This window comes from Carassius auratus, unplaced genomic scaffold (assembly GCF_003368295.1).
Source record: "Carassius auratus strain Wakin unplaced genomic scaffold, ASM336829v1 scaf_tig00217246, whole genome shotgun sequence".
Classification (NCBI taxonomy): Eukaryota; Metazoa; Chordata; class Actinopteri; order Cypriniformes; family Cyprinidae; genus Carassius; species Carassius auratus.
In genome coordinates, this window is record NW_020528962.1 from 9295 (window position 1) to 37183 (window position 27889).

General features: G+C 41.3%; 1 protein-coding gene across 4 annotated transcripts in view; it reads left to right on the forward strand.

Annotated features, from left to right (window-relative positions):
- The first annotated feature begins 776 nt into the window (after nt 1-776).
- Nucleotides 777-27889, forward strand: part of LOC113100316 (SH3 and multiple ankyrin repeat domains protein 3) — a 68886-nt gene continuing 41773 nt past the window's right edge. For 2 of the 4 annotated variants that reach the window (XM_026265107.1, XM_026265108.1), the window contains exons 1-2: nt 777-1573; nt 7011-7085. In XM_026265107.1, the coding sequence (XP_026120892.1) occupies nt 1318-1573; nt 7011-7085 (331 nt within the window). In that variant the 5' untranslated portion in view covers nt 777-1317. The remainder of the gene's footprint in view (nt 1574-7010; nt 7086-27889) is intronic. The other 2 variants (XM_026265109.1, XM_026265111.1) reach the window with 1 other exon arrangement.

Sequence of the window (27889 nt, forward strand, 5' to 3'; positions counted from 1 at the left end):
CTGAGCTCGATGAGCGAGGGATAGATGGAGAGAGAGAGAGATAGCTGGAAAGAGTGCGTGAACATGCATGTGTGTTCGGACTGACTGATTTTGAACGTAAAGGCACAAGTTTAAGGGTTACACTTTACAATAAGTTTCCAGATTTGTTAACTTTATTTAACATAAACTAACAATAAAAAAAATACTTAATAAAGCATTTATCAATCTTAGCTTGATTCCAGCATTTACTCATACATTATTAAAATCAAAAGTTGTATCTATTATTATTTAAAGGACCTGAGGTAACATGGACTAACAATGAACAGCTGTATTTGTATTAACTAATGTTAACAAAGATTAAGAAATACTGTAACAGTGCACTGTGCATTGTTAGTTAATGTTAGTTAATGCTTTAAATAAACAAATGGAACATTTTGGTAAAGTATTCACGGTTTTAAGAATTTCCTTGCTCATGCTGGAAGATATCAACTTCCTTTGGAGATATATATATATATCTCCAAAGGAAGTTGAAGTTGGGGGGGGGGTTTGCTGTGTGTGTTTTGCTGTAATTCTTGTTTCGTTCCTGACTGGTCTGAAAACAAAATGTGTGTGCGTGTGGAATGAATGGGTGAACGATTTTTGATGAATGAGAGAGACAGGGCTAAAGCCATTGTACCTGCAGCTGTATTAACATTCAGAAGCTGTCTTACTGAAAGAGAGAGAGAGAGAGAGAGAGAGGGAGACAGGGAGGGCAGAGAGACATTGGAGGGAGTGAGGGAGGGAGAGGAGGACTTGGAAGGCAGGGAGAGGGAGAGAGAGGGGAATAGGAGGGGCTGTTGATTACAGCACTGGGAGAATGTGTGTGTGTTTGTGGGTGCAGGGCTGTTTTAGGGGGGTGAGGTGATTCGTGCTCAACCCCCCCGCACACTAATCAATCCGGACCCCTGGTGTTGTCGTCGGCAACCATCTGCGTACAGATAGAATGTTCAGGGTGGGAGCGCGCCAGCCCAGCCACGGGAAAACGGCACAGCCGCGTCACAGCGTGTGTGCGAGTGTGTGTGTGAGAGCCACGGGGAGTGAACATGCCCCACTCGCGGCGAGTGCAGCCCGAGCGCTCGCCACCGTTCGCGACAGGCAGCCGTTAGCAGGAGCGAGGGGGAGGGCGGGAAGTGCTCAGAGGGAGGAGAGGTGGAAGAAAGGAGGAGAGAGGAGCAGAGGAGGAGAAGAGGGATAGGAAAAGAGGGAGTGAGCTGCTTTCACCTGACGGCCCTGGCCGGTTCGGGAATATCGAGAAGGGGACCCGCGCATGCACGCACGCTGCCGCCTTCTCGCGGGACCATGTCGTTGACCACTGGATTTGGCTACCAGTTGCCGGGCATTACCACCGTAACCTATGTTTTTGTTTACAGCCCGGGGACAGTCCAACGGGACCCCAGCCCTCCTCCCGCGGGGCCCTCGCACACACTCTCAGGAGCCCGGGGCCCTAAACGGAAACTCTACAGCGCCGTGCCGGGGCGCACCTTCATCGTGGTCAAACCGTACACACCACAGGGAGAGGGAGAGATCCAGCTGAACCGCGGAGAGAGGGTCAAAGGTGAGTGCCCTTTCCCTGCTAATCACTTTGCACCTGACAGCTGTCAGTCATCTGGAGAAGGGGCGGGGTTAGGCCAAGTATGCTCTGTGATGCAACAGTCATGGTTTGTGCATTGCAATGTGTCTCTCTTGCTAATGTGGTTGATTTGTTGGTTCTTTATCATTTTTATCAGGCTGTTCGGGAAGACTTGTGACGTTATTTTCCCAAAAAAATGTGCTTTTCAAATAATTGTGCATTGGCCCCAAAAAAAAAAAAAAAATGCTGTTTAATTTATTTGAGTTGAACTCAGTTTATTTTTAGAAACTAAAACAGGGAAATATTGGTTATAGGTCGACATCAACATACATAATACACAATATTCTGACTGAGGACCCAATATGCTTACATATAATCTGTTGCATACAGTTAAATATAAACAGAATATGATTTGAGACAGCCTGTAGAACTAGATCTGCTGTCTAAGTTATGAACAGGACTGGGACTTGGATCCACAGTGACCTACAGATTGTCTGTTTTGCAAGATGCACACGATTTTCCATCTTTTTACATGTCATCTGCACTGGTATGTCTCAGAACAGGGAGACGAAGGTTGTCGTCAGTCAAACACTGCTCTCTGGAGACCGTCTCTCAAATCACACACACACAGGCACACCGGCTTGCTCACTAGCTTACATGCTCTAGCTAGGGAATCTTGATCCAGAGGAGCTTCAACTCATGTATTCATGTCTTTATGTTGTGTATATGCATTGTTACTAAAATATGTGGTTGTAACTCAAACTCATGTTTGAAACTCTGTGTGAATGAATGCTGTAGAAGTGTGTTTGTGTGTATGTGTATGTGCTCATGGCTTAGGTTCATGGCTTATGTCTTGTTCTGTTCTTGTCTCCATTCATGCCTCAAACCAGACTACCACTCAAACGCAGTGGAAGGTAAAGAACTCTGCATCCATCCCACAGCCCTCCAAGTGTGTATCAAGTGTGTGTGTCCCGTTCACAGCCCCCTACAGTGGTGTTTTTATCCTTCAGTAACTCTTTCTTTCCACTGTGCTCTACCTGCATGCTCACACACCTGTACCCAACACCCCGAACACATACATGGCAATGTGACTGTGTTTCCTTCCTCCCGTTGTACGGATAAATATTGAACATATTTTGATATTTTGATCACATTTAATGCTTAAAGCATTTTAATATAGTCAAATTTCCTCCACTTGTACCCAGAGTCTGTTATTGCTCCGAGGTTGCTCAAGAGTAGCTCAGAGAACTCAGTGGCGCTTCAAGTGTTAACTTTGTCTCAGATGTTTCTACTAAAATTGCTTCTGAGAAATCCAAATAGACATGCATTACAAAATTATTTGTATGTAGTACGAGTAAAGAGTTATATAATTATGCTACTGGAAAAGCTCAGATCATTTGGTTTTGAAAGAATTTGAATGTGATTATTAATGCTCAGATGCTGCCTTTTATTGCTTAATAAATGTCCTAGTTATGCTGCATTTAGATATTAGCTTTGTCTTAGATTTTTCCCTATAAAATTCCTTGTGAGAAATACAGATAGAAATGAGATGTTGTATATTTATTCCGCTGGCAGAACTCCGATCATTTGGTCTTGAAGAATTTTAATGGATATAATAATATTAATAATTATTATTATTTTTATCATTATTAATAATGCTCTTTTGCATTAATTAAACTGTCTGAAGGTCCTAGTTATGCCACATTTAAGTATTAATTTTGTCTAAAAATGGAAACAATTAAGTCAAAAGTTTACATACAGTAACAGAACAAAACTATAAAATTCATGTGGATTGAATAATTCATTTGATTTGATTTTGGGTGGATTTGATTAGAAATGTTTGAGATCATATTGAGATCTTTGGGATCTTGAAAATATTAGCTTAGTTTGTGATACTGCTGTGATCTTTTCTGAATGTCTTGAGGAAGCGTTACTATCTCTTTCTTCTACTAAAAAAATTAGCAGACGTCTCAATTTACTTTCTGTTTAATGTCATTGCTGTCTGGGAGAAATATCTGAGATATCATAGAGATCTTATTTGTAATTGAACTGTCCTATGGGGCATGTCATCTTTTAGTCAAGAATAGCTGCACGTATGCTTCACCTTCCGAAAACGACATCCTGGCTCACATTCCTGTGCTGGGCAGCAGGTGCATTAGTGTCCGTGAAGTGCCAGGATGCCCATGCTGGTGGAGATGGAGTTGCCACTATAATCTGATGGCACCATGATCATGCTGCTTGTGCCAGCTCAGAAACTGCCAGGACAAACCATATGCAGGACCCACAACACATCTCTGACGTAACAGCACCATATGTCAAAAAACATTCATATTTCCTGTGTACTTTCTGTTCTTGTGGCACCTTTGCAGCCTTACAAAGAGACTAGCGAGCAACCAGCAGTCTCTCTTTGACTCCCAGCTCCTGATATATTCATGATGTCTCACTGATGTTCATTAATGTAGGAGTCACTGCTGGCAAAACAACATCTCGTTTTCAGATTCAGCAAAGCTATCTATGCAGTGAATCTCATTCGTTAACCTTTAGGTTTATATAAAATGTATTTTTATAAATATGTATATATATATATAATATATTATTCAATTATTTATGTTAAGTTATCACATTATACATTTGAAATGTATTTATTTTTGTACATTATTTTTTTAGATACACTACCAGTTGTTTTTTTTTTAAATAAGTTTCATATGGTCATCATGGCTGCATTTATTTAATCAAATTTCATAGTAATATTGTGAAATAATATTAAAATGTATAATAATTGTTTTCCATTTAAATATATTTTAAAATGTAATTTATTCATGTTATTGCAAAGCTTAATTTCCTGCAGCCATTTTTTCAGTCTTCAGTTTCACATTTTCATCAGTTTAATGCATCCTTGCTAAATAAAATGATCAATTTCTTTAAAAAATAAAATGTATAGTAATAGTATAAATGTATAGTATTGAATAGTAATTTATAATGCAGGGTGCATCTCAAACAACTGAACTATACTAAGAGATGCCTGCTATTTTTACTCTATGCATGGAAATTTAATTCAACTCAAAATTAAATTTTACATATTTTTTGTCTGTAATTATCTGCATAAATGCTTAAAACATTTTGATTTACATGAGTCTAGAATATAGCAAAATTCCACTTACTGAAATAATTTATTAAAAATATTGAACCTGTACATAATATGTTGTAATATTTCAATATTTGAAATAATATTTATTGTGCAAAAAAAAAACTTACATGGACATGGTGGCTGTGTATTATGGTAATTAATAACTGCAGGCACATTTTTCCTCATCTAGAATAATCCAGAGATTTTGTGTAATCACCCCAATCACATTAGTTCACCTTTGGAGACTCTCACTCCCTGATAAAATCACATTTGGGTGCACAAATGCCTACTAGACCTTGAGGACTGAATAAACCCACTCGTGACCTGAAGTTGATAACCTTTAGCGTGCTCATGTGAGAATGTTTGCATGGTCCTTTGCCTCATACAGATGTGAAATACATTTAAACTGTGTGGTTTCAGTTCATTGGAGCTTACTAACTTCAGCCTTGCTTTGAGAAGAGGGCTGGAAATGTATCCCCCTCACAGGGCTCTGGCCTGCTACTGAGGGATGATATTTTTAGTGTAGCATTTTTAGGGCAGATTGAGGGTAAAGTCACATCTCAAGTGACTGATACATTTGTATAAAACCAAAGGTTAGAGCATATATTTTTACCCAACAGCTTCTGGTGCTGAGCTAAGTTACATTATAAACGATATAAAAACAGGTTGCATGATATTCACTGATATATGCTTTGAAATTATTACATAATTTTAGTATGACAATTGAACCAGAGCATTTGATATCCTTACTTCTGATTACTCCATACTCAAGTTGAATACAAGAGTTAAGAACCAATCTATAATTACTCAGTCATCATAAACATTAGACATCAAATTTGGAAGCACCAGCCAAGGACTTCCAGAATCAATTCTGAGGAGTATAACTGACTTTCCCAATAAGCTCTTGTCTTTCTGCTCGTTTAAAGAGACAGTTCGTCTAACACTTTATCTCTTTCTGCCTCTCTTACAATGCTGTTTATCTGCGTATCCTTCAGTCTCCATTTTCTGTCTTTACTTTGACTTTTCTTTTCTTATCTCTCATTCCTTTTTCTGACAGAAGAGAATGTTTATCCTCTTCACAACTCTATGAATAGCTACAGTATATGTGTAAACTCAGTAGATATTGATAGTACAGTCATAGTTATCTTTAGAGCATAATACACTGGTAAAATCAGCACTGGAGACCCACAAATGCACACTTTGTCTTGTTGTAGAGCTCTGATGTACTGTATGTGTGTCATCTCTCCCTCTGGCAGAGTCTATGAAAAAAAGTGAAGAGGAAGGTAAATTCATTAGTGTAGAGCTCTGTGCACTGTGCGGCTCCTGCTGGGCTCTCTGTAGACTGCTTTAGGTCAGACAGAACCAGTTTGAGACTGCAGACCACCATAGAATGAAGCTCCCTGGAGATCCAGTGCAGTAGGTTCCTAGGCTTTAGTGAAAAAGGATGGAATGATGGATGAGGTTTGTAACAGTATGGGCCTCTGTGCGTGCACTGGTATGGGTGGTTTTTGAGGACACAAATTTGTATAATGACATTGGTATGACACAGGTATAACAATATGATGTTTTTTTTTTTTTTTTTTTTGAAGAAAAATCCCTGTAATTCAAAAGGCTTAAAAAAACTTTAGGTAAAAGAAAATACCGTTTGTACAGTATAAAAGGGTACAGTACATTTTAGGAAGCTTACCATTATATGAAGGAAAACGACTTCATAAAGGCATTGACTTCTGTAATATTTCACATGTAAAAATCAAACAATCAGGGTCCTGGTTTGGGCAAGGTTAGTCTGTAGTAATTATATTTGGCTAAATTAATATGGCAGATTGTTTGTCCCTAACAGGCTCAGGTTTAGAACCAGCAGAATATATATATATATATATATATATATATATATATATATATATATATATATATCGGTTTTTCTGGATTCATGGGTAGTGTAGTTCTTCACCTGGAAATTAAAAATTGCTGTGTCTGTAAAAAAAAAAAGAGAGAGAGAGAGATTTTATTTCCAAACGTAACTGTTGCATATTTAGCCTGTGTGCTTTAACAGCGAGAAAAAAAAAAAAAAAAAAAAAAACCTTTCAGAGGAAGGCCATGTTATATTAAATTTTCTTTGAAGATTTAAATAAGTAATTTTTTTATTTCATTTTGACCATGATATTTTGTTGGGCGTTGTAATGGTGTGTCAATATGGTTATATTTTTTAATTTTCTGTTTTATATCCCAGTGCTGTTTAATTTCATTTCATTCATTCATTTCATTTTTGCCTTTTTCCTTTATTGTCATCAGCAGAATCTCCCTATGTAGACCATTATGTAGAGCATGAAATTAAGGAGGAGGATGACCATGGTTCTATGGATGATAAAGGTAATTTTACCCATGTTGCTCAGCCGCATTTTCTTAGAAACAGTAGGTAGAGAAGTACGCTGTAGGTGTACTGTAGATTACAATAGATTTGCTTCTGTTTTCATATCTGTGATGTTTAATATTTCTCCATCTCTTAATGCTGTCCTGCATGATCTTGAATGCATTCCCTGCTCACTTCATTCCATTGACATCCAGGTAATATTAAAGGTTGTATCCTGTTAAACTCAATCAGAATGTCAACATCAATTTGTTGGCACTCGAGAGCGAGCAGATAAACATGGTCGCTGGTCTTACAGGTTTTGTTGTTTAACATTAGTGGGGTTTGATGCATGCGATAGTCTTACAGCGTAACGGAAACGTGTCTGTCGCACACATCATGTTGTTAATATTCTATGAGCATTGGGAGTGTCCCACAGCCATTAATCATGTTTGTGAATGTCTAATCTGGCTGTTATTTGCAGCAATTCCATTTTCATGCCTGTCTTAAAGATTAATAAGGAGAGGTGTACGAGACTAGAGTCTGCTGGGAAAACATGAGCTCACATTGATAATCTACTTTGTGACAGAGTCATGGCTGGTTCAATCAGGACCACGTGACAGTATCATTTTAGAGTTCAAAGTCTCAAGGGCAGTTTGAGTTACACATCTTCACCTGAGTGGGAGCAAAGCTGTCAAGTTTCTTTTTAAATTGGCCTTTATCGAAGGAATGGATAAAGAAAGCCTTCCAAAGGACCATAGCAACCCTTCAGATTCTGTAGAACATAATTAATAAAATATTTAATGGCTACAGCACTTGTTTACATATCAAATTGCACACTTACAAAGGTTTGACACTTTTAAACTATTTTAAATCAGAAACATAGGAAGTCTTTGTAATAATTACAAAGAAACAGTAAATACACATTGACTTAAACATCCATTTTTGAAGTAGAAAGACTGAAATAGTATTTCATTAAAAACCTACTAAAATAATTTTATTTAAAAATTTGAAAAAAAATTATAATTTTAAAGTGTATATCTTCAGAGCTGGCAACAGCAAAGTCATGTGTTTGTATTTCAAGGAATGCATGAACTCATAAAATGTATTAAATGCAATAATGCCAAATGTAATATAATTTTTTATACCTGTAGATACAGAATTAAAAAAAATTCAATTTATTTATTTATTAGATTATTGATTCATTATTATTGAAGATAAAAAAAATTCCCAAGACAAACATTTGATCTTTAGAATTTTCTGATGATTCATTCACCATAGGACCAATAATGTAAATATGGATTTCATGACTTTAATGATTGTCTTTACTCACACTGAGCATGGAAAAACCTCTTTAAACAAAACAATTCAAATAGAAATTGCATTCATAGATGGGCCACCAGTGTTTGATTAGCTCCTCTAACATTTTCTCGTGTGCTTGTCCACCTCATTAAAGATTTCCCATCGGCCAACAGTAAAACTGTAATTCTTTTAGTCAATTAACTTTAATTGTGCTTCTCCGCTAGTTTTGAGGCGGTGTTGCCATGTGGACGGTTTGCCTGAAAGAGTTCTATTACTTTTTAAAGCAGCTTAATAGAATTGGTATTTGAAGAGGCCACTAGTTCCTAGTATTTGTCAAGAAGTTTGTGTTGCTGTGTTTAAAGTGAACATTTGTAAACAGCCATTCGTCCTGGCAGCCCGCGGGCAAGATCTAGCACTCTCCGTGCCAGGAGCACGATCTCTTGCTTTTCGCAGTTGGTACGCAACTGTGTCGAAGGCAGCTGCAGTTATTCAGGAAACAAGAGCACATCTGGCTGTCTCTTAGCAACAGGTGTCTGTGCTTCACTATGATATGTGTGCTTGCCAAATGATGTGGCGTTTCAGTGTCAGAGTTTAACTCTCAGTGATATGAAAATATTTGTGTTCCCTCGAACTCTGCCAAGTCGTGTGGTGTAGACACAATGACCTAAATAAATACCCACAATGCACTGACGCTCTGGGCGATGCATGTTCGACACAGTGTAATCGCGCTCAAATGTGCCACATGTATAAAATATTCTTTCCCATGCATGCAATGTATGCATAAAAATATGACCCAGTTCTGCATCCAAAAGCAGTCAGGAAACGATCCCGTCATCTGAAATGTGATTTAAAGTGTACATAAATACAGATGTTTGCAAGTTGGACTAGTCTTTTGCAAGGTCATGTCGCAGATCAAGCGGCAATTTTGGATTTATGTTTATCCGTCTTTGTTTTTTGTAGATGTTTTATGGTGTTTGACATTGTAATGGATGACGGTTTTGATGTAGGTTCCTTTTGTCCCGTTGCAGCTTTAGGGAGCCCATCTCATCCTGCTTATGGCAGTAAGAGGCGTTCTGCTGACTCATGCCTGTGTATCAAAGGCTCTATGCATTTGTGCTGACTCACTCACAACTTTTATTAAGGTGACAGAGTAGAACATATGTTGCTTTATGGTGTAGATACACTGAGTCTGAACATCTGCACTTACACACTCACTCAAAGCTTTAGGATATGTACTAGTCTACTAATTGTGCAGCTTCACAAGGTATTTGGCCTTTGTAACTAAGATTTCAAAATATACATATGTACTGTATATGCTGACATAAAATTGAGTAAAGGCATGTGTATATAGATTGATCTAGATCTAGATATAAAAATATTTTTCAGCTTTAGTATATGCCCCTGTTACAGTGTTTTCTGTCAGACTAAGAGATGATGCAATAAAGTCTGATGAAGCATACAGTGTGTGTCAGTGTGTACTTGTTTTTCTATTCTGGTGGGGACTTAAACCTGAATACACACAGACTCATGGGGACTCGTGTCACGGTGGGGACCTAAATTGAGGTCCCCACGGGTAAACAAGCTAATAAATTACACAGAATGAAGTTTCTTGAAAATCTAAAAATGCAGAAAGTTTCCTGTGAGGGTTAGGTTTAGGGGTAGGGTTGGTGTAGGGCGATAGAAAATACGGTCTGTACAGTATAAAAACCATTACACCAATGGAGAGTCCCCACAAGGATAGCTGACCAGACATGTATGTGTGTGTGTGTGTGTGTGCGTGTATCATTCTGGCAATTTGAAAGACATCTTTAGCCTTCTAAGCCAATTAAATTGGAGATGCATAACAAACACACACACACATTTGTGTGTCCCTCCCACAATACCAGTAAAATGTGGGAATATCTGTTGTTAGTTGATTTGTTTATTCATTGACTTCTCAGTATGACTATTGCAACTTTGTCAAAACAGCAAGCTCTATTTGGGGTGCCATGTGCATTTGATTTGTTTATGGAGGACTCCTACTGCTCTAAGACTTTAAAATCAGTCATTGCTATCTACCATCGAGAACCTTGGATACATATGGCAGCTTATTGTGCTGGTGTTTGGTAGTCTAGTTCATGTACACAGGCTGGTGATCTGTGGACTTTGCATTGGGGGCTTTCTAAAATAAGGGCTAAACAGTTGGCAAAGTACTGTTCAATCTCAGCAATTATAAGGAAGCATGTTTATTTGGAAAAGGCGAAGTTTCCTGTACCCAAAGAACTGTATGATCCATAACAATGAAATTACATTTGACTGTAATGTGGAATCAAATAAAGTATATGAAATATGTGTGTGTGCTTGTCCTTCTGCCATTTTGAAATATATATTTAGCCTTCTAAGTCAATTAAATTGAAGCTCCATAACAAACTGACACACATTTGTGTGTTCTTCCCACAATACCAATAAAATGTGTGAATATCTCTTGAGTTGTTTATTCATTGTTTTCTTAGTATGACTAACAGCAAGCTCTAAACTGATTGGCTGTAGTTTCTGAATGCACACGGTTTTATCCATCTGACTTTTGTTTGAGACACTTAGTAGCAAGTATACAGGGTATCTTTAAACGCACCTGGATACTCCTCTGCTTTGTATTTTAAACTGCGATTGGATTACATCATGGAAATGTCGGCCTCCTGTCTAAGTGGGTGATTCTTGGCCAAAATAAGCTGCACTTTGAACTGCATTTGTTTCATATGATCAGAACTTTGGCTATGAGAGTTACTATAAGGAAGTACATGGTAGTTATCTCTGAAAATCATTTCAAATGTCAGTTTTTATATCTGAGACACTGATCAGTGCTGGTGTATGTACTTGTGTTAAGTCTGCTTATAATGAGTCAACGTTTCACTTAAATCAGCTTGTGAGTGTTTGCATGTGATATCTTTGATCCCAAGGTTAATGCGCCACTGACTTTTTTTTTTGACTTTTCTGTCACAGCTGACCACCTGTATTCTTTCTCTGTCACCTTTACCTTACCCCAAACTTTTGCCCCCCACCATCCAAACCACCTGTCTTGGCTAACACACAATAGCCTTCTGATTATAGCATGTTGTATATGCACTCTGTCCTCTCTATGATTCTATGATTCACTCACACTTTGAGGGTGTGTAATTAGAGGTTTTATCTTGTGAAAATCATCTAGTGTTTTTTAAAGACCTCTATTTAAAGAAATCTTAAAATAAATAATAATAAAAAAAAAAAAAAAAAAAAAAACAGTTTTTCAAATTTCTGTTTTTCTTTTTTGGAATAGAAGCATTCAATTTAGCATGTAGACAAACATTAATATTCATAATTAAAGGCTGCAAAAAGAGATTATTCTAAATGTACATGCTTGTGACATACATAAATTAAAAATTATTGTATTTATACTGTATAATGTATTGATTTATTTTTGTCTAAATTAGTTTATTTTGTGTAAACATTTATTTATCCATTCATTCATACATTAAAATACATTTTGTACCATAAAATAATTGACTTACCTTATACGGCTTTATTTATTTATTTATTTATTTGTTTGTTTGTTTGTTTTTCTGTAACTTAACAATAATTAGGTTATATTTTATTTAATTTTGTTTGAATTTATTTTAAATTTTGTTTTATAATTTATAATATTTATTTATTTATTATTTATTTATAAAAAAAATTTAAGTCCCATCTAAAAAATTTCTCATTGAATATACTTGGAAAATTCATTGGAAAATATCACATTGTGGATGTAAAACTGATTGTAAACAGTCGACTTGTTGACTTTTAAGATGCAGCTGCATATTTAGTTGGAAAATGTAGAAAACTGTCAAGTAAAACTATAATATAAGACCTTGTTTAATGTTAAAAGTGGGTAGAAATATGACAGAATATAGTAAAATATACTTTCATACTGCCAAGAAAATGGTAGAATAGTAGGATATAATTTTTAAATCCAGTTTATCTTTATATCCAATAAAAATAGTATAACAGGTAACATGAGCAAGTTCTTTCACCCATACCTTTATGATTACACACATGATATGCTATTGCAACAGGCTTCTGGAACAAGGCTGTGTTGTTGTTTCTAAATGGTTAGAGCTCATGTGAAGGCCCATTGTTCCCGAGGGCAGTCTGAACACACCAACAATACGCCATCGACCAGGAGCTCATGATTGATGTTCTGATAGCTAGGGACTAATCAATAGATTGAAGCAGTGTGTGAGTGTGATGGGGCAGAGAGGGGCTTCCTCTGTCACTGCTGCTGACTGCACACTCCCACCTCCATCACAGCAACACTCCTGAGTCTGACGGTGATGGAGTCCCTCCATAAACAATCTGTTGTTTGCTGACCTGAACCTGGAAAAACTGTGCTGACAGTGAATGCGAATGAGAAATAGTTCACCCCAAAAAGGGAAATTCAGTCAGTATTTATTCCCCCATTATTTAAATCAGCATTATTGTTATTAACATTATTACATTGTAGTATACCCAATAGTTGTCAATGATTTAAAATATTCTTGTAAACTGGGATAGGATAGGATCCAATTTAATTTGGATCCAAACCCAAACACTCGCACACCTACAGTACAGCCAATAATGCAACAACATGAAAAATCATCAGTCTCACACGATTCTCTCAGCACATTGTTTTTCACCTCAGATCACTCAAAGGTGAACTTCGCAATCTTTCTCTCTGATTAAATTCATTAAGCAGTCACACAGTGTTAACAAAATCACTAATGCAGGAGAATGCAGGGGCAGGGATGATGGACAGAGCATTTCCGTGGGACTATTGTACCTGTCGACCTGCTGTCAGAGAGAAATGCTTTAACTGTGCGTTTAATCTTCTCTAACTTCTTTTATCTGGTGCTTTCAGAGAGATGGAGAGGTAAGAGAGTGAAGCTGGAGAAAAAGTGGCTGCTAATAATGTTCTGGGTCTAGCTGTTTTAAATAAGGTTGCTTTAAAGGTTGCTTCTGTACTATGTTGTTGTCACGATAGGTATTGGGGAAAAACACAAAGAGAGGGTAGATCCAAATGCAGGTAAGGGTTTTATTTAAACAGAGGGGTAAATACAAAATAAACAGTCATGAGAGACAAATCAAACAAAAAGGGAACCGGATGAAACGGGGAACTCGGAAGAACGGAAAGGTAGAGGAAGTCTGGTGGAACGAGAGAATGAGACACATAGGGTAAGACAAAGCAAGACTGATGGACCTGAAACACAATGACATCAGACAAGGACTCCGTGACATAGACTAAGACAGACTGGGTATTTATACACAGAAGGATAATTGGGAAACAGGAGACAGGTGGGGTGAACAATCAATCAGGTAACAAGGAGGAAGGTGACCATATAAGGGAACAGGAAGTGATCTGGGACAGGCACCGTGAGAAGGAGGACATCTAGTGGAACCCCGGGGAACAACAACCCAGACACTGTGACAGTACCCCCCCTCTACGGAGCGGCTACCAGACGCTTAAAGACAAAACATGACACAGAGACCAGGAGGGAGGCGGACAGGTGGAGGCTCAGGGGGAGGGACGGAGGGCCAGAAAAGGAACACATGGGGGACAAACACCAGAAATGATACATAAAACCGGGAGATCAGGAGGGAGGAGGACCGGAGGAGGTACAGGGGGAGGGACGGAGGGCCAGACTAAACTAAAAAGAACAGACAGAAACAGAACTCAAAAAACACAAAACATAAGTCCATGAAGGACATGTTGAGGCGTCCACTAGGACGGAGCAGATGACCACCACAGCCGTGTGGTCAAGGCCAGAGCCCTCCAGGGCGGAGCGGAAGACCACCACGTCTCTGTGGTCGAGGCCGGAGTCCACCAGGTCGGAGCAGAAGACCACCACGTCCTCATGGTCATCACCAGAGTCCCCCAGGGTGGAGCGGACGACCACCACGTCCTCGTGGTCACCGCCAGAGTCCCCCAGGGCGGAGCGGATGACCACCACGTCCTCGTGGTCACCGCCAGAGTCTCCCAGGGCGGAGCCGAAGACCACCACGGCCTTGTGGTCACCGCCTCGGGAACTGTAACGGACACCGCCCCGGGAACAACATCGGGCACCGCCTCGGGAACAACCTCGGGCACCGCCTCGGGAACAGCATCGGGCACCGCCTCGGGAACAGCATCGGGCACCGCCTCGGGAACTGCATCGGGCACCGCCTCGGGAACTGCATCGGGCTCCGCCTCGGGAACTGCATCGGGAACTGCATCGGACTTCGCCTCGGGAACTGCATCGGGCTCCGCCTCGGGAACTGCATCGGGCACCGCCTCGGGAACGACCTCGGCCTCGGGAACAGCATCGGGCACCGCCTCGGGAACTGCATCGGGCTCCGCCTCGGGAACTGCATCGGGCTCCGCCTCGGGAACTGCATCGGGCACCGCATCGAGCACCGCCTCGGGAACTGCATCGGGCTCCGCCTCGGGAACTGCATAGGGCACCGCCTCGGAAACAGCATCGGGCACCGCCTCGGGAACTGCATCGGGAACTGCATCGGACTTCGCCTCGGGAACTGCATCGGGCTCCGCCTCGGGAACTGCATCGGGCACCGCCTCGGGAACTGCATCGGGAACTGCATCGGACTTCGCCTCGGGAACTGCATCGGGCTCCGCCTCGGGAACAGCGTCGGGCTCCGCCTCGGGCACCGCCTCGGGAACTGCATCGGGCACCGCCTCGGGAACTGCATCGGGCACCGCCTCGGGAACTGCATCGGGAACTGCATCGGGCACCGCCTCGGGAACTGCATCGGGCACCGCCTCGGGAACTGCATCGGGCACCGCCTCGGAAACAGTATCGGGCACCGCCTCGGGAACTGCATCGGGCTCCGCCTCGGGAACTGCATCGGGCACCGCCTCGGGAACTGCATCGGGCTTCGCCTCGGGAACTGCCTCGGGCTCCGCCTCGGGAACTGCCTCGGCCTCGGGAACAGCATCGGGCACCGCCTCGGGAACAGCATCGGGCTCCGCCTCGGGAACAGCATCGGGCACCGCCTCGGGAACTGCATCGGGCACCGCCTCGGGAACTGCATCGGGCACCGCCTCGGGAACTGCATCGGGCACCGCCTCGGGAACTGCATCGGGCTCCGCCTCGGGAACTGCATCGGGCACCGCCTCGGAAACAGCATCGGGCTCCGCCTCGGGAACTGCATCGGGCTCCGCCTCGGGAACTGCATCGGGCACCGCCTCGGGAACAGCATCGGGCTTCGCCTCGGGAACAGCATCGGGCACCACCTCGGGAACGACCTCGGCCTCGGGAACAGCATCGGGCACCGCCTCGGGAACTGCATCGGGCTCCGCCTCGGGAACTGCATCGGGCACCGCATCGAGCACCGCCTCGGGAACTGCATCGGGCTCCGCCTCGGGAACTGCATAGGGCACCGCCTCGGAAACAGCATCGGGCACCGCCTCGGGAACTGCATCGGGAACTGCATCGGGCTTCGCCTCGGGAACTGCATCGGGCACCGCCTCGGGAACTGCATCGGGCTCCGCCTCGGGAACTGCATCGGGCACCGCCTCGGAAACAGCATCGGGCACCGCCTCGGGAACTGCATCGGGCTCCGCCTCGGGAACTGCATCGGGCACCACCTCGGGAACGACCTCGGCCTCGGGAACAGCATCGGGCACCGCCTCGGGAACTGCATCGGGCTCCGCCTCGGGAACTGCATCGGGCACCGCATCGAGCACCGCCTCGGGAACTGCATCGGGCTCCGCCTCGGGAACTGCATAGGGCACCGCCTCGGAAACAGCATCGGGCACCGCCTCGGGAACTGCATCGGGAACTGCATCGGGCTCCGCCTCGGGAACTGCATCGGGCACCGCCTCGGAAACAGCATCGGGCACCGCCTCGGGAACTGCATCGGGCTCCGCCTCGGGAACTGCATCGGGCTCCGCCTCGGGAACTGCATCGGGCTCCGCCTCGGGAACTGCATCGGGCACCGCCTCGGGAACTGCATCGAGCACCGCCTCGGAAACTGCATCGGGCACCGCCTCGGAAACTGCATCGAGCACCGCCTCGGGAACTGCATCGAGCACCGCCTCGGGAACTGCATCGGGCTCCGCCTCGGGAACTGCATCGGGCACCGCCTCGGGAACTGCATCGGGCACCGCCTCGGAAACAGCATCGGGCACCGCCTCGGGAACTGCATCGGGCACCGCCTCGGGAACTGCATCGGGCACCGCCTCGGGAACTGCATCGGGCTCCGCCTCGGGAACTGCATCGGGCACCGCCTCGGGAACTGCATCGGGCACCGCCTCGGAAACAGCATCGGGCACCGCCTCGGGAACTGCATCGGGCACCGCCTCGGGAACTGCATCGGGCTCCGCCTCGGGAACTGCATCGGGCTCCGCCTCGGGAACAGCCTCGGGCACCGCCTCGGGAACTGCCTCGGGCTCCGCCTCGGGAACAGCAGCTGCCTGTCTCCTCCTCCGCCCTCTACGATGGGGAGTCGGTGGCGTTGAGTCGGCCATCTTGTGCTGTGGTGCTGGGCTGGCGGCCATCTTGGGCTGTGACGCTAGGTTGGCGGCCATCTTGGGCTGTGGGGCTGGGCTGGTGGCCATCTTGGGTTGTGGGGCTGGGTTGGCGGCCATCCTGTGCTGTGGGGTTGGGCTGGCGCCCATCTTGTGCTGTGGGGCTGAGCTGGCAGCCTTGTCTGGACACTCTGGTGTGGTTGTTGCATCCCACTGGGCACGATGGTGCAGGTAATTGGTAAACCCCCAAAAGTCCAGTATCTCTAACCCCTTCATCTCCCATGAAGGTAAAGGATCATCCAGGCAATTATTAAATAAATCCTTTAGTGCTGCATCATTGTAACCTAGCCCGACTGCCATAGTCCAAAACAATTGCGCCAGGCCACCCACCTCACTTCCCTCTTGATGAAGGGTGATTAAGTTCTGGTATCTCCCCCTCCGTTCCTCCATGGTGGCTGGGGAACCGATTCGAAATCCCACACCGCTGGATCTAGGCATGACGGAGTCCTTCTGTCACGATAGGTATTGGGGAAAAACACAAAGAGAGGGTAGATCCAAATGCAGGTAAGGGTTTTATTTAAACAGAGGGGTAAATACAAAATAAACAGTCATGAGAGACAAATCAAACAAAAAGGGAACCGGATGAAACGGGGAACTCGGAAGAACGGAAAGGTAGAGGAAGTCTGGTGGAACGAGAGAATGAGACACATAGGGTAAGACAAAGCAAGACTGATGGACCTGAAACACAATGACATCAGACAAGGACTCCGTGACATAGACTAAGACAGACTGGGTATTTATACACAGAAGGATAATTGGGAAACAGGAGACAGGTGGGGTGAACAATCAATCAGGTAACAAGGAGGAAGGTGACCATATAAGGGAACAGGAAGTGATCTGGGACAGGCACCGTGAGAAGGAGGACATCTAGTGGAACCCCGGGGAACAACAACCCAGACACTGTGACAGTTGTTGGTAGACGGGAAGTGTGCTTGTTAAACAAGATGGACCGATTGTTCTCTAATAATCATGGTGAATTCTATCATTTTATATAAATTAGAATATTAAAAAAATTCTGTTGTATTTAGTGTACAATTTTTTCATGATGTCATTTTAATTGTTATTCATTGATCATTTATTCAGAAACCTTTATTATTAACTCTTTCCCTGCCATTGAAGGAATTTTCCAGCTTTTCTGTGTTTTCACCGATGTATTGTGTCTTCTGAAAGAGTATTGAATGTCAGTCAAAACACTGCAAAGAAGAAGCAGAAGCAATTGATAGCGTATAGCAAATGCACGTGTAAAACAATGCAATCATCAAACATTAATCATTAAATAAATCAAAACTGCCTAACATCACAAGATGAAATGGCGATCCAGAAAGTGGTATAGAACCATGCAATCTATTCCACCTTTGATTTGATCGTCGATCTGAATCTGATCTAGATGTAGTTTTTACATCGAACTTTTTGTTTAAAATGTTGCTTTTTTCATGAAACTTACCCACATTCAAGTGTTGATAAAAATATATATTTATATTGCATAAAGCTTGAATAAATTTTTTTTGTTGTTGTTGTTTAAAAACAGAGGCTCTGTTCTTTGCTTAGACATTTGTTTAGTTTAAATTTAGTTTAGCTACTTTTTGTTAGTAACTTTTTGTATGGCTTATTGCTTTTTTGTGATTTGACAATCTAATGATGACCAGTGGGATTTGCAGTGCATCTTTACTCATTAGTTTTACAGAGCGACAGTGACCAGACATGAATGTTGTATTACTGCGAGCAGTTAGAGGTGAGACACAGGAGCTTTTTCTTCATTAGGACATCACTATGATTGCAAACATGCCCTTCGCAGCACGCAGCTCTCTTTTTCCAGCTAACCCAGAGCTGTTCATAAAACTGTCCAGCTTCCAACACACTGCGATTTGCTGTAAAGGCTGGAAACAAAAAGCAAATCGCCTAAATCCCCTCCATGGGATTTCTGTCATTAACTCATAGAAGAAAGCCTGTCGCTCCGTCTGCCGGTGCACATGCTGTCCGCTCCCCTTCCAGATCTTTCCACGATGGCAATTAGGTTTAAGAGAAACACGCTGTTACACATCCGTATATTTACATTTACGTGTCCGACTGTGCAGCCATCATGACAGTTTAGGCGCTTAAGTGAGAGATGCCGTGATTTCATAGTTCAGGCGATCATCAAGGTCGGATTCTTACGGAGTCGTAGATTGTAAACATAGCCGGTGCATGTGTGGGTAAGTCAGAGGCTGAGAATAGCTCAGAATTCCCAGAGTGTGTCCATATGGCTTTTATTGGAAAAGAGTGGAGTCATGCGCAGGTGACGGGTCCGACTGTGATTAGATTGAACCCAGTGTAGAAATGCTTTGATAAGCCTCCCCATGAAACAGAACAGTGTCTGACTCATCAATGAAGAAAGCTGCCCAGAATTAGTGAGAGGACCAATTACACATAACAAGATCAGCTCAATATAGAGAAACAAGGAAAGATAGGAGGGAGGAAGAGGGGGAAACAAAAGGTGTGTTTGTTTGTTTCTGGCTGTGATAGTTCATTAGCACGCTAGTAGGGGAGAGGGCAGCTCTCTGGGCATGTAGCGTGCCTGCAGACCTGATGAAGCGCATCTTTTATATGAGCCAAATAAACAGCTTCTCCTTTGTGTGTTATAGGACACCTATGCATGATATGATACAGTAAATGCATATTATATAAGATTCAAAATTAAACTGATTGCTGGTAAGAACATTCTTGTAAATGATTGTCACAAAGCTCAGCCTGATTGTTTTAAGCTGCTAATGAAAGCAATGGGACTGGTGATCATGCATGGAACAAAATGGTCATAAATCTAGCAATCCAAAAAATTATAATATTTGTGTATTCAGATATTTATTTAATCATAGCATGTAGAAGTAATCATTTGCATTTTTTTTAATTAATATAAACCATAATCAAGGCTTTAAATGAGATTAACCGTGATTAACCGAGATTAACGAGATTGAGTTAACTAAAGTGAGTTATTTCTATGCTAAATATTTTTCCTCTTCGATTTTCTTATCATAAATTGAGCTTTTGTTAAACATATTAAACATATTCATAATAACAGACATATTAAATAATTACATCATTTACAGTAGGTTTGCCAGCCTGAAAGTTTCTGATGAGATCAGCTACAGTAACTTGCGTCATACTATTACTACAGACTATTATTTTAACCATTTTTAAAGAAGTTTTTTCAAGTGTTTGTGTCAAAATGATGAAGATTAGCTCCCAAGAAGATCTTATCCAGTAATCTTAAACAACTGGGAATGTCATGGAAATTCATTGGTCAGAAGTGATGGGAACTCCTTCTATAATCTCATAACACACTCTGGCCTTACATTCTGATTAGGGATGGGCATTCGATTAAATTTTCTTAGTCGATCGTCGGGAGAATTAACGATCGACTATCGATTAATCATTAATATTTTTTTTATAATATAATTATTAAATTTTTATAATTAAAAAATGCAATGAATACAAAAATACAGCGTGTTTTTCCTCGGTGAGACCTTTATTACAAGATCAACTTGTGGCAGACAGTTAAACTACGTTCAGGCAAACCGAACATATATCCGCGTGCATATGCTGTGCTCTAAAGCAGCGGAACCTGCAGCTGCTAGCAGGCGTTCTTAAACAGAGACCTCATTTGTTCCAAAACAATAATAATGATAAAAGAATCATGTTAAACAATAACATAAAAAAAACATTATAATACTTAGATCTGACAGATTTTGTCAAAATGTAACTCAAAACTATCCAAGCCAGAAGAAAAGGCCAGATATTAGCCTTCCTAACAATTACGCTAACGTAACAAATTATGCTACTTATAGCCTCATGAATAATAACTAACTTTAGTAACTAGCATACAAAGGCTACGGATTTTTGTTGAGAAATACCGTATAAGCATGTTGATATGATCTGGTGTCAGACGCGACCGCAACCATGGTGACCGTCAGTCCAGCCGCCGAAAACACCCGCTCTGAGGGAACTGACGTTGCCGGGATGCACAGGTACATCATTTGAGTCGTGGCCGAGTTGTACTTAAACACCCCATCGCAATGTTTGTAGTTAACTAGTTCGCTTTTTAAATCAAAATGGTCCCACGCCACACTTAGCCGTGACATCTTCATGATTACTCTTTGAAATCAAAACGGAAAATCACAGATAACCGAGTAGGGTGTCAAATATTGCACCCTGGTGGTAAAATATTTAATTGCTGCCACACAGTGAAATTCATGTAATTTGCTTCAAGACTCGTACTACGCAACGCAACCTGCATTAGATAAAAAAAATGCTTTAGATTAATCGATAACAAATTAACATGATCGAGGAAAATCTTAACGATCAATTATCGATCGTCGATTAATCATGCCCATCCCTAATTCTGATTTTAGAATTTTCTGTAGGAGGTAATCATTGGTAGCATTAATAATCATGACCACCCAGCGGCAATGTGCATGCAGCTCTGAACATTTTCAGTCTTCAGAATGAGAACAATGTTAAAGAGGGTGACTTTGGGGTATGCTGTTGTGCTGGGTTGCTTTTTTGAGGCTCATGGGCTTCGTGCTTTATTTTAAAGAGTTCTCTCTGCACGTCCATTAGAGATTGCTTCACAAAAGAACCTTCCCAGCTGCTCGTCGCGCTTTCTTACATGCTTTCTCCTCTCGTGTTCCATGTGTTATGTGTTCTCCCTCCAGCTCCAGCAAATCCATTGCTTTGATATGCAACTCATGTTTGCTTTTTAAGGGCACTTTCTCTTCGTTTTTCTCACAATCTTCTCTCACCTTCTCTCTCCCTCTCTATCCAGCATCTAAACGTAATTGCTTGGAGTGAATGTGGTGGAGACGCAAGCTGAGTAATGCAGAGTGCTCAGAGACACTGCAAGGAGACTCGTAATTATTACCAAACCCTCTTCCCTGATGTGGACAGATAGCCTGTCTCTCTCTTTCTCGTCCTCCCTGACGTTTTCTGCTTTCTGTTTCTGTGGCTTTAGGTTATGTGCTACATATCATTTTATTTTATATTTAATACATATTTGACTAAAAACAAGAATGGGATAGAAGTTCAGTGTCTATTGGGTTGTACTGTTGTATCCCATATGCAGCACCCATTTACTTTCAAACGTATAAAACTAGTTTAAAGCTGAGTATTTTTGTCCAGTTGAAATGACCGTGTGCGTATGATTATTTTGTGAATAATATCATGTGAACAGAGATCCAGTAGACACACACAGGGTTCCTTCGGTGCACAAATAAAGACTCCAGGGACCTGCAACCCCCTGTGTGACATTGTATGTCATCTTTTTGTAGCAAAATAAATATTTAGTTGAGTATTACAGTTTAACATTGTTTGGTTCAGTTATATGAAATATAATCTTTTCTTTTCAAATGACATCTTCCAGATTCCATGTGCTGATTTGATCCAATCAAATTATAGAAGTTCAGAAAATGTTTAATCATTTTGAGTAGTTTGCAGATACCCTTTGTAAGTAGCTTCCCAACACTGATCTCAATATTTCACATCCAGTTCATTAGTTGTGTGGTTATCAGTGGCTCCCAATAGCCCAGCAGCCGTTGTTCACATCTCACATCATTCACTTTATTGAGTTGTTTGTGTGTGCGTGTGTGCGTGTGTGTGTGTGTGTGTGTGTGTGTGTGTGTGTGTGAAGGAGAGGTGGTGTCGTGAAGTTTGGGCATGCAGTGAGACTCTGAGGTTGGAGTAATAAAACTTCCAAGCCAGGCTATTTCAGGCTGCACCCCTGGGGCTCCAAGAGAGATGGAGGGAAAAGGTAAACACTGTAAAAATAGAATGAAAGAAAGACAGAAGGAAAGAGATGAAAAGAAGAGGGATTCCTGGACATCCAAATCACTATTTCAGTCCTAGTGCCTTTAGACGGCTGATGATATCATTGAGAAATGCTATCATTCTCTCTCTCTCTTTCTCTCTCTTTCTCTCTCTCTCTTTCTCTCTCTCTCTTCATTGAAGGTTCAGCATACCAATGAGCACAGCGCTGCACCACTGCACTTCTCCTCTGTGGAGTCGTGACTCTCTCTCATCTCTGCTGTTCACTCTTTACCTCAGTGACACTCGCTTCTGTGCCTTCTGCTTAAACTCCGTCCCAGTCAAAGAGAATAGGATTATTGTTTAGAGAATTAAGAGAAGTATTGTTCTTTATTGTGTCTTCTCTTTTTACCACTTACTGTATCTCTTTTGTCTCTTCTTTTATATGCTCATCCCATTACTTCTTGGCTCATCTCTTCACATCTCTCTTTAAAGTGCTTTCTTTCTTTCTTTAATTTATTATCTCATAGTGGATCGTGTATTTTAGTCTCATTCCTCATCTCATGTTGAATCATCATCTTGTTCCTCATCTCCTTTCTTTCTTTCTTTCTTTCTTTCTTTTCAAATCTCATATTTGATCAGGACTCTCATCTCATGCCTCATCTCCTTGTCTCCTTTCTCTGCACTTCTCATCTTCCTTCTTTTCATCTCATCTTGTCTCTTCTCATATCTGTTGTATATCTATTCTGTTGTCATCTTGTCTTATCCTATATTTGTCTCTTCTCTTCTCTTCTCTTGTCTTCTCTTCTCTTCTCTCACAGTCTCACACCAGTGAGTTTAATGTCTTCTTTCTATTCTGCTCTTTTCTGTTTTCGCTGAACTTCAGTTCCCATAACTCCCTCTGCGACAGGCTCTGATTTCACAGGGAGTTATCATCAGGCAGTGTATGGCATGTGGGCTTGTGGATCAGCGGATTCATTTCATAAGACCCCAGCAGTGGTGTATGTGAGAAAGGCTGTCGGGGTTATTGAATAAAGCACTGAGCTTGTTGTAATGCGCCGCACACACACCACCAGAGTCAGCACTCTGCTGCCCACCGCTCTAACTACACAACACACACACTCTCCATCCGGCCCGCTTCCTGTTAGCTTTTAATTATGATTGTATGCAAATGAGATTATTACATACACCAGTACTCTCACTGCCAGACACTGCAGATCTATTAGATTACAGTTCATACATGCTGTACAGACATGACGCCATGGACTGCAGTCAGCTGTACCTCCAGCTACATAGGAAAAAGGGAAAAAAATGTTAACGAGTATCAGTACTATTATTGACACAGTAAATCCAATTATCTCTGGCAAACCATTAAATCAGCAGGAAACTTTCCCTAAACAAAGTGTCCTTGGGCGATGCTGGAAAATGCCCACCACTGCATTCACAGCCAAATGAGACCAATAGTCTTTAATTATCACAATCTGGAAAACAGATATTCTAGTGTTAATAATCAAGCAACTGGCTAAATATGTGAGGAAGTATTTTAGGACCGTCTGTTCTGAGGGTTGGTGATGTAATGCATGCAAATATTAAAAACACTCAGTCACCCGCAAGTTCTCAGTAGTGTGCATCGCTAGATATAATAATCACTGAAAGGATAATCACGTATGGAACAGATAGAGCCAAGAACACTAAATTGAGATGCATACTCAACATAGCCGTAAACTGTTTGGCACTTGCAATAGGCTCAGTGCGGCTTTGAATTTCTAAAAAGATGTAGTCGGAGATACTGTACAGAGCTGAAAGAGAAAGGCCCTTCTGTGCTTTCAGACAATACGGCCCAAATACACCGAAATGATCACTTTCAAAGATAGAGCAGTGTCTTTCGAGAGTTTTTGGTTGTGAAAATGAATGAAGAGTGTCTATTTATTCATTTAAAGGATGAATATCCGTCTATCTATCATTTGTTTGTTTGTTTATTCTATCATTTTATTGCTCTGTCTATATTTTGTTTGTTTGTTTGTTCATTCTATCATTTTATTGTTCTAGCTAACATATATCATATATCTATCGTTTGTTTGTTCATTCTATCATTTTATTGTTCTAGCTTTCATTCTATCTATCTATCTATCTATCTATCTATCTATCTATCTATCTATCGACAGACACAGTGGGCGTGGTGTCAGGCTTTTATTAACAGAAAATAAAACATAAAGTGGGAGTAAAAATGGCCAAAGTGGAGAAGTGGCAAAAACATACAGGGGATCTGGTGTCCTCGCTGCGGGGTTTGTGTGGGTCGGCAGTGTTCATGGAGGAAGGGTTCAGTCAAAATTTCCAATCATTTTATCAAAAGTTCAAAAAGGTTCTGTTGAGCTGTACTATTTTACTTTAGTAATATAACTACAAAGTACTCTTGAATTAAATTGGAAGAGAGACCATCAGCGAGCACTTTGCCATATCTGTCAGAGGCAAGTGTGTGTGTCGTGTGTGTTGCAGTAGAACACTTCAGGCATTTTTCTTTCATTAACCGGACGGACAATCAGCCGGAAAGCCTTCCACTGAATATCAAATATCTCTGATCATTTGGCAGCTCTCCCAGCAGGTGTGTGAGTTCTGACTGCCTGTCTGCTGATCAGATGTTATCATACTAACTGTGCAATATAGCAGTCTGTGTATGAGAGAGAAAGTTTGACCTGTATTTAAAGGTGCATCTTTCACTTAGCTTCACACATAAAAAGATGATGACGTTTATATCTTTATAAAAGACTTCTTTGATGATTCTGGTGTGACTGAAGTGAGCACAAGTCATCTGATATTTCAGTGGCTCAGAGCATCGTTGAGGCTTTTATAGAGTTGTGTTTTCAGCTTATTGCGTTCTTTAAGTGTTTCCGTTTGGAAATGGTTTTTTGATAAATGCCGAAGCGCAGGTCAAAGCACTCTCAAACTCACTCACACACACACACACACACACACACATATAGGTAATGGGACTGGAGTACTTGACTTTTTCTAGGATTTTTACATTTTCTAGGATTCATACTCTATTTTCAATTCATGCAGATCTCACTTTGCATTCATACTGATCTGGTCTCCATTTCTATTTACCCAGTGTTCATTCATTCCACTGAGTTGTTTGTTTGTTTGTTTGTTTGTTTTGTCCTTAAAGGAATAGTTCACCCAAAAAAAAAAATTCCCAAAAATGTACTCAACATCAGGCCATCCAAGATGAGTTTGTTTCTTCATCAGAGTAGATTCTTCATGAATGAATCCTCTGCAGTGATTGGGTGTTCGATTTTCTCTTAATTAGATGTTAATTGATGGACTGAATCACTGTGATTATTGTAATGTTTTATCATCTGATTGGACTCTCATTCTGACGGCATCTATTCACTGCAGAGGATCCATTGATGAGCAGTCTGATCGGATGAAGAAAAACTCATCTACATCTTAGATGGCCTTAGAGTGACTGCTTTTTCAGCAAATGTGGCAAATGTCTGTAATGTGAAGGTGTGATGACAGGGTTGGATCCAAATGCAGTTTTGTCAAGAGCATAGTCAGACAGCCAGGGTCAAACACCAGCAAAACAGTCAAATCCAAGGCACAGGCAAAAGAGTAATCCAATACACAGGCAATGGTCAGGGCAGACAGTTAGGGGTCAAAAACACAAAAAGGCAAAGAAACAGGGAAACTAGGAAACACGGAAACTAGAAACATGCTACAGGATATCAGTCATCACTGGTACTGAGTGCTCATGAGTCTGGGCAAAAGGTTATGGGAAAAGTCAGGGATGGAGTGCCCTCTGGTGGAGCTCATAGGCATTCCAGTTGGTGATCATGACCCCTCTGGGGTCAGAGGTCATTTTCGGATCCTTGAGATGTTTTGACATGCCCTGACATTTGTGCTTATTTTAACTACGTGGAGACTGGGAAGACAGAAAGTGAACCCTGTTTGTTTTCTTCATCTAATATTAGTTAAAATAACATTGCAGTTAACAAAACAGCAAAGTTAAACCAGAAATATTCAAACATTTCTGCACAAATACAGTAGGTCAATGTCTTCATTATGATTGGATCATTTGAAACAATCATATTTTCTCAAAATTATTCTTGTTCAAAAAATTTTGCTATACTGTGGCAATATATATACGTTCCAGCCCACCTCTTTTTTTCCAGGTCCGTAATTACATTAATTCATGAGAACATTTCTGGTTTTACGATCCTAATTTACACTTGTTTGTGTTTAGGTTTTTTTCTTATTATTTGAGTGATAATTTCAGCCAATTAGGTGGAGCCGTGTCAGACTGGGACAAAAATGCTGTAGCCTTTATTTCAGGCACAAGATTTGATTGGTTCAGCGAAAAAGCATTACTTCACCTTGCACATATTGCACATTAGTATAGTAACAAGAGCAATAAGTAAATGTAATCACAGCCTGTTATTGAACACAATTACTAAGTTATGAAATCATACCATTACTTAGACATTGTATTGTACTGTAATTAGTGTGAGCAAATGCTTAATGTGACCTTGCTTTTACCCATCAAGCTATTTAATGCATAAAACAAACCAGATATTAGACTAGACATAACCTTCCTGAGCTGGTAGTTTTTGCAGTTTAGCATTTGCCATTTAGCTTTTGGTTGCTTTAATGAAAGTTATTGAGCAATGGGATTCATTAGAGATATATGATTAGATTTGATACACCCTGTCTCTCTCTCAGAAGAAGAGGCTTATCACAGTTAAGTGGCCTGGAAATTTAGAGCTGCGGCTATCACTCTATTTATTAAAGCTAAAGAGAGTGCAAAATTGAACCCAGTTGATTAGCATGTGACTGACGTGCATCTCAACTCAGCTCAACCGGTGATGTGGTCACACAGATTAAACTTTATTACATATCAAGTTAATAAGATGGTTAACAGATCGGAACACACATACACACTTGCTTTCATATACTGACACACACATGTACTTCATACTAATACTCATGAATGCAGACATGCATTAAAGTATAACAAAAAAAAAACATCCCAGTACAATAACTCGTACGAGTATATATATATATATATATATATATATATATATATATATATATATATATATATATATATATATATAGCATTTAAAATAATGTACTGTACCTGTGAATAATGTATTAAAAATGAAAGAGCTGAATTTGACTTCAAAAATCATTATAATAAGC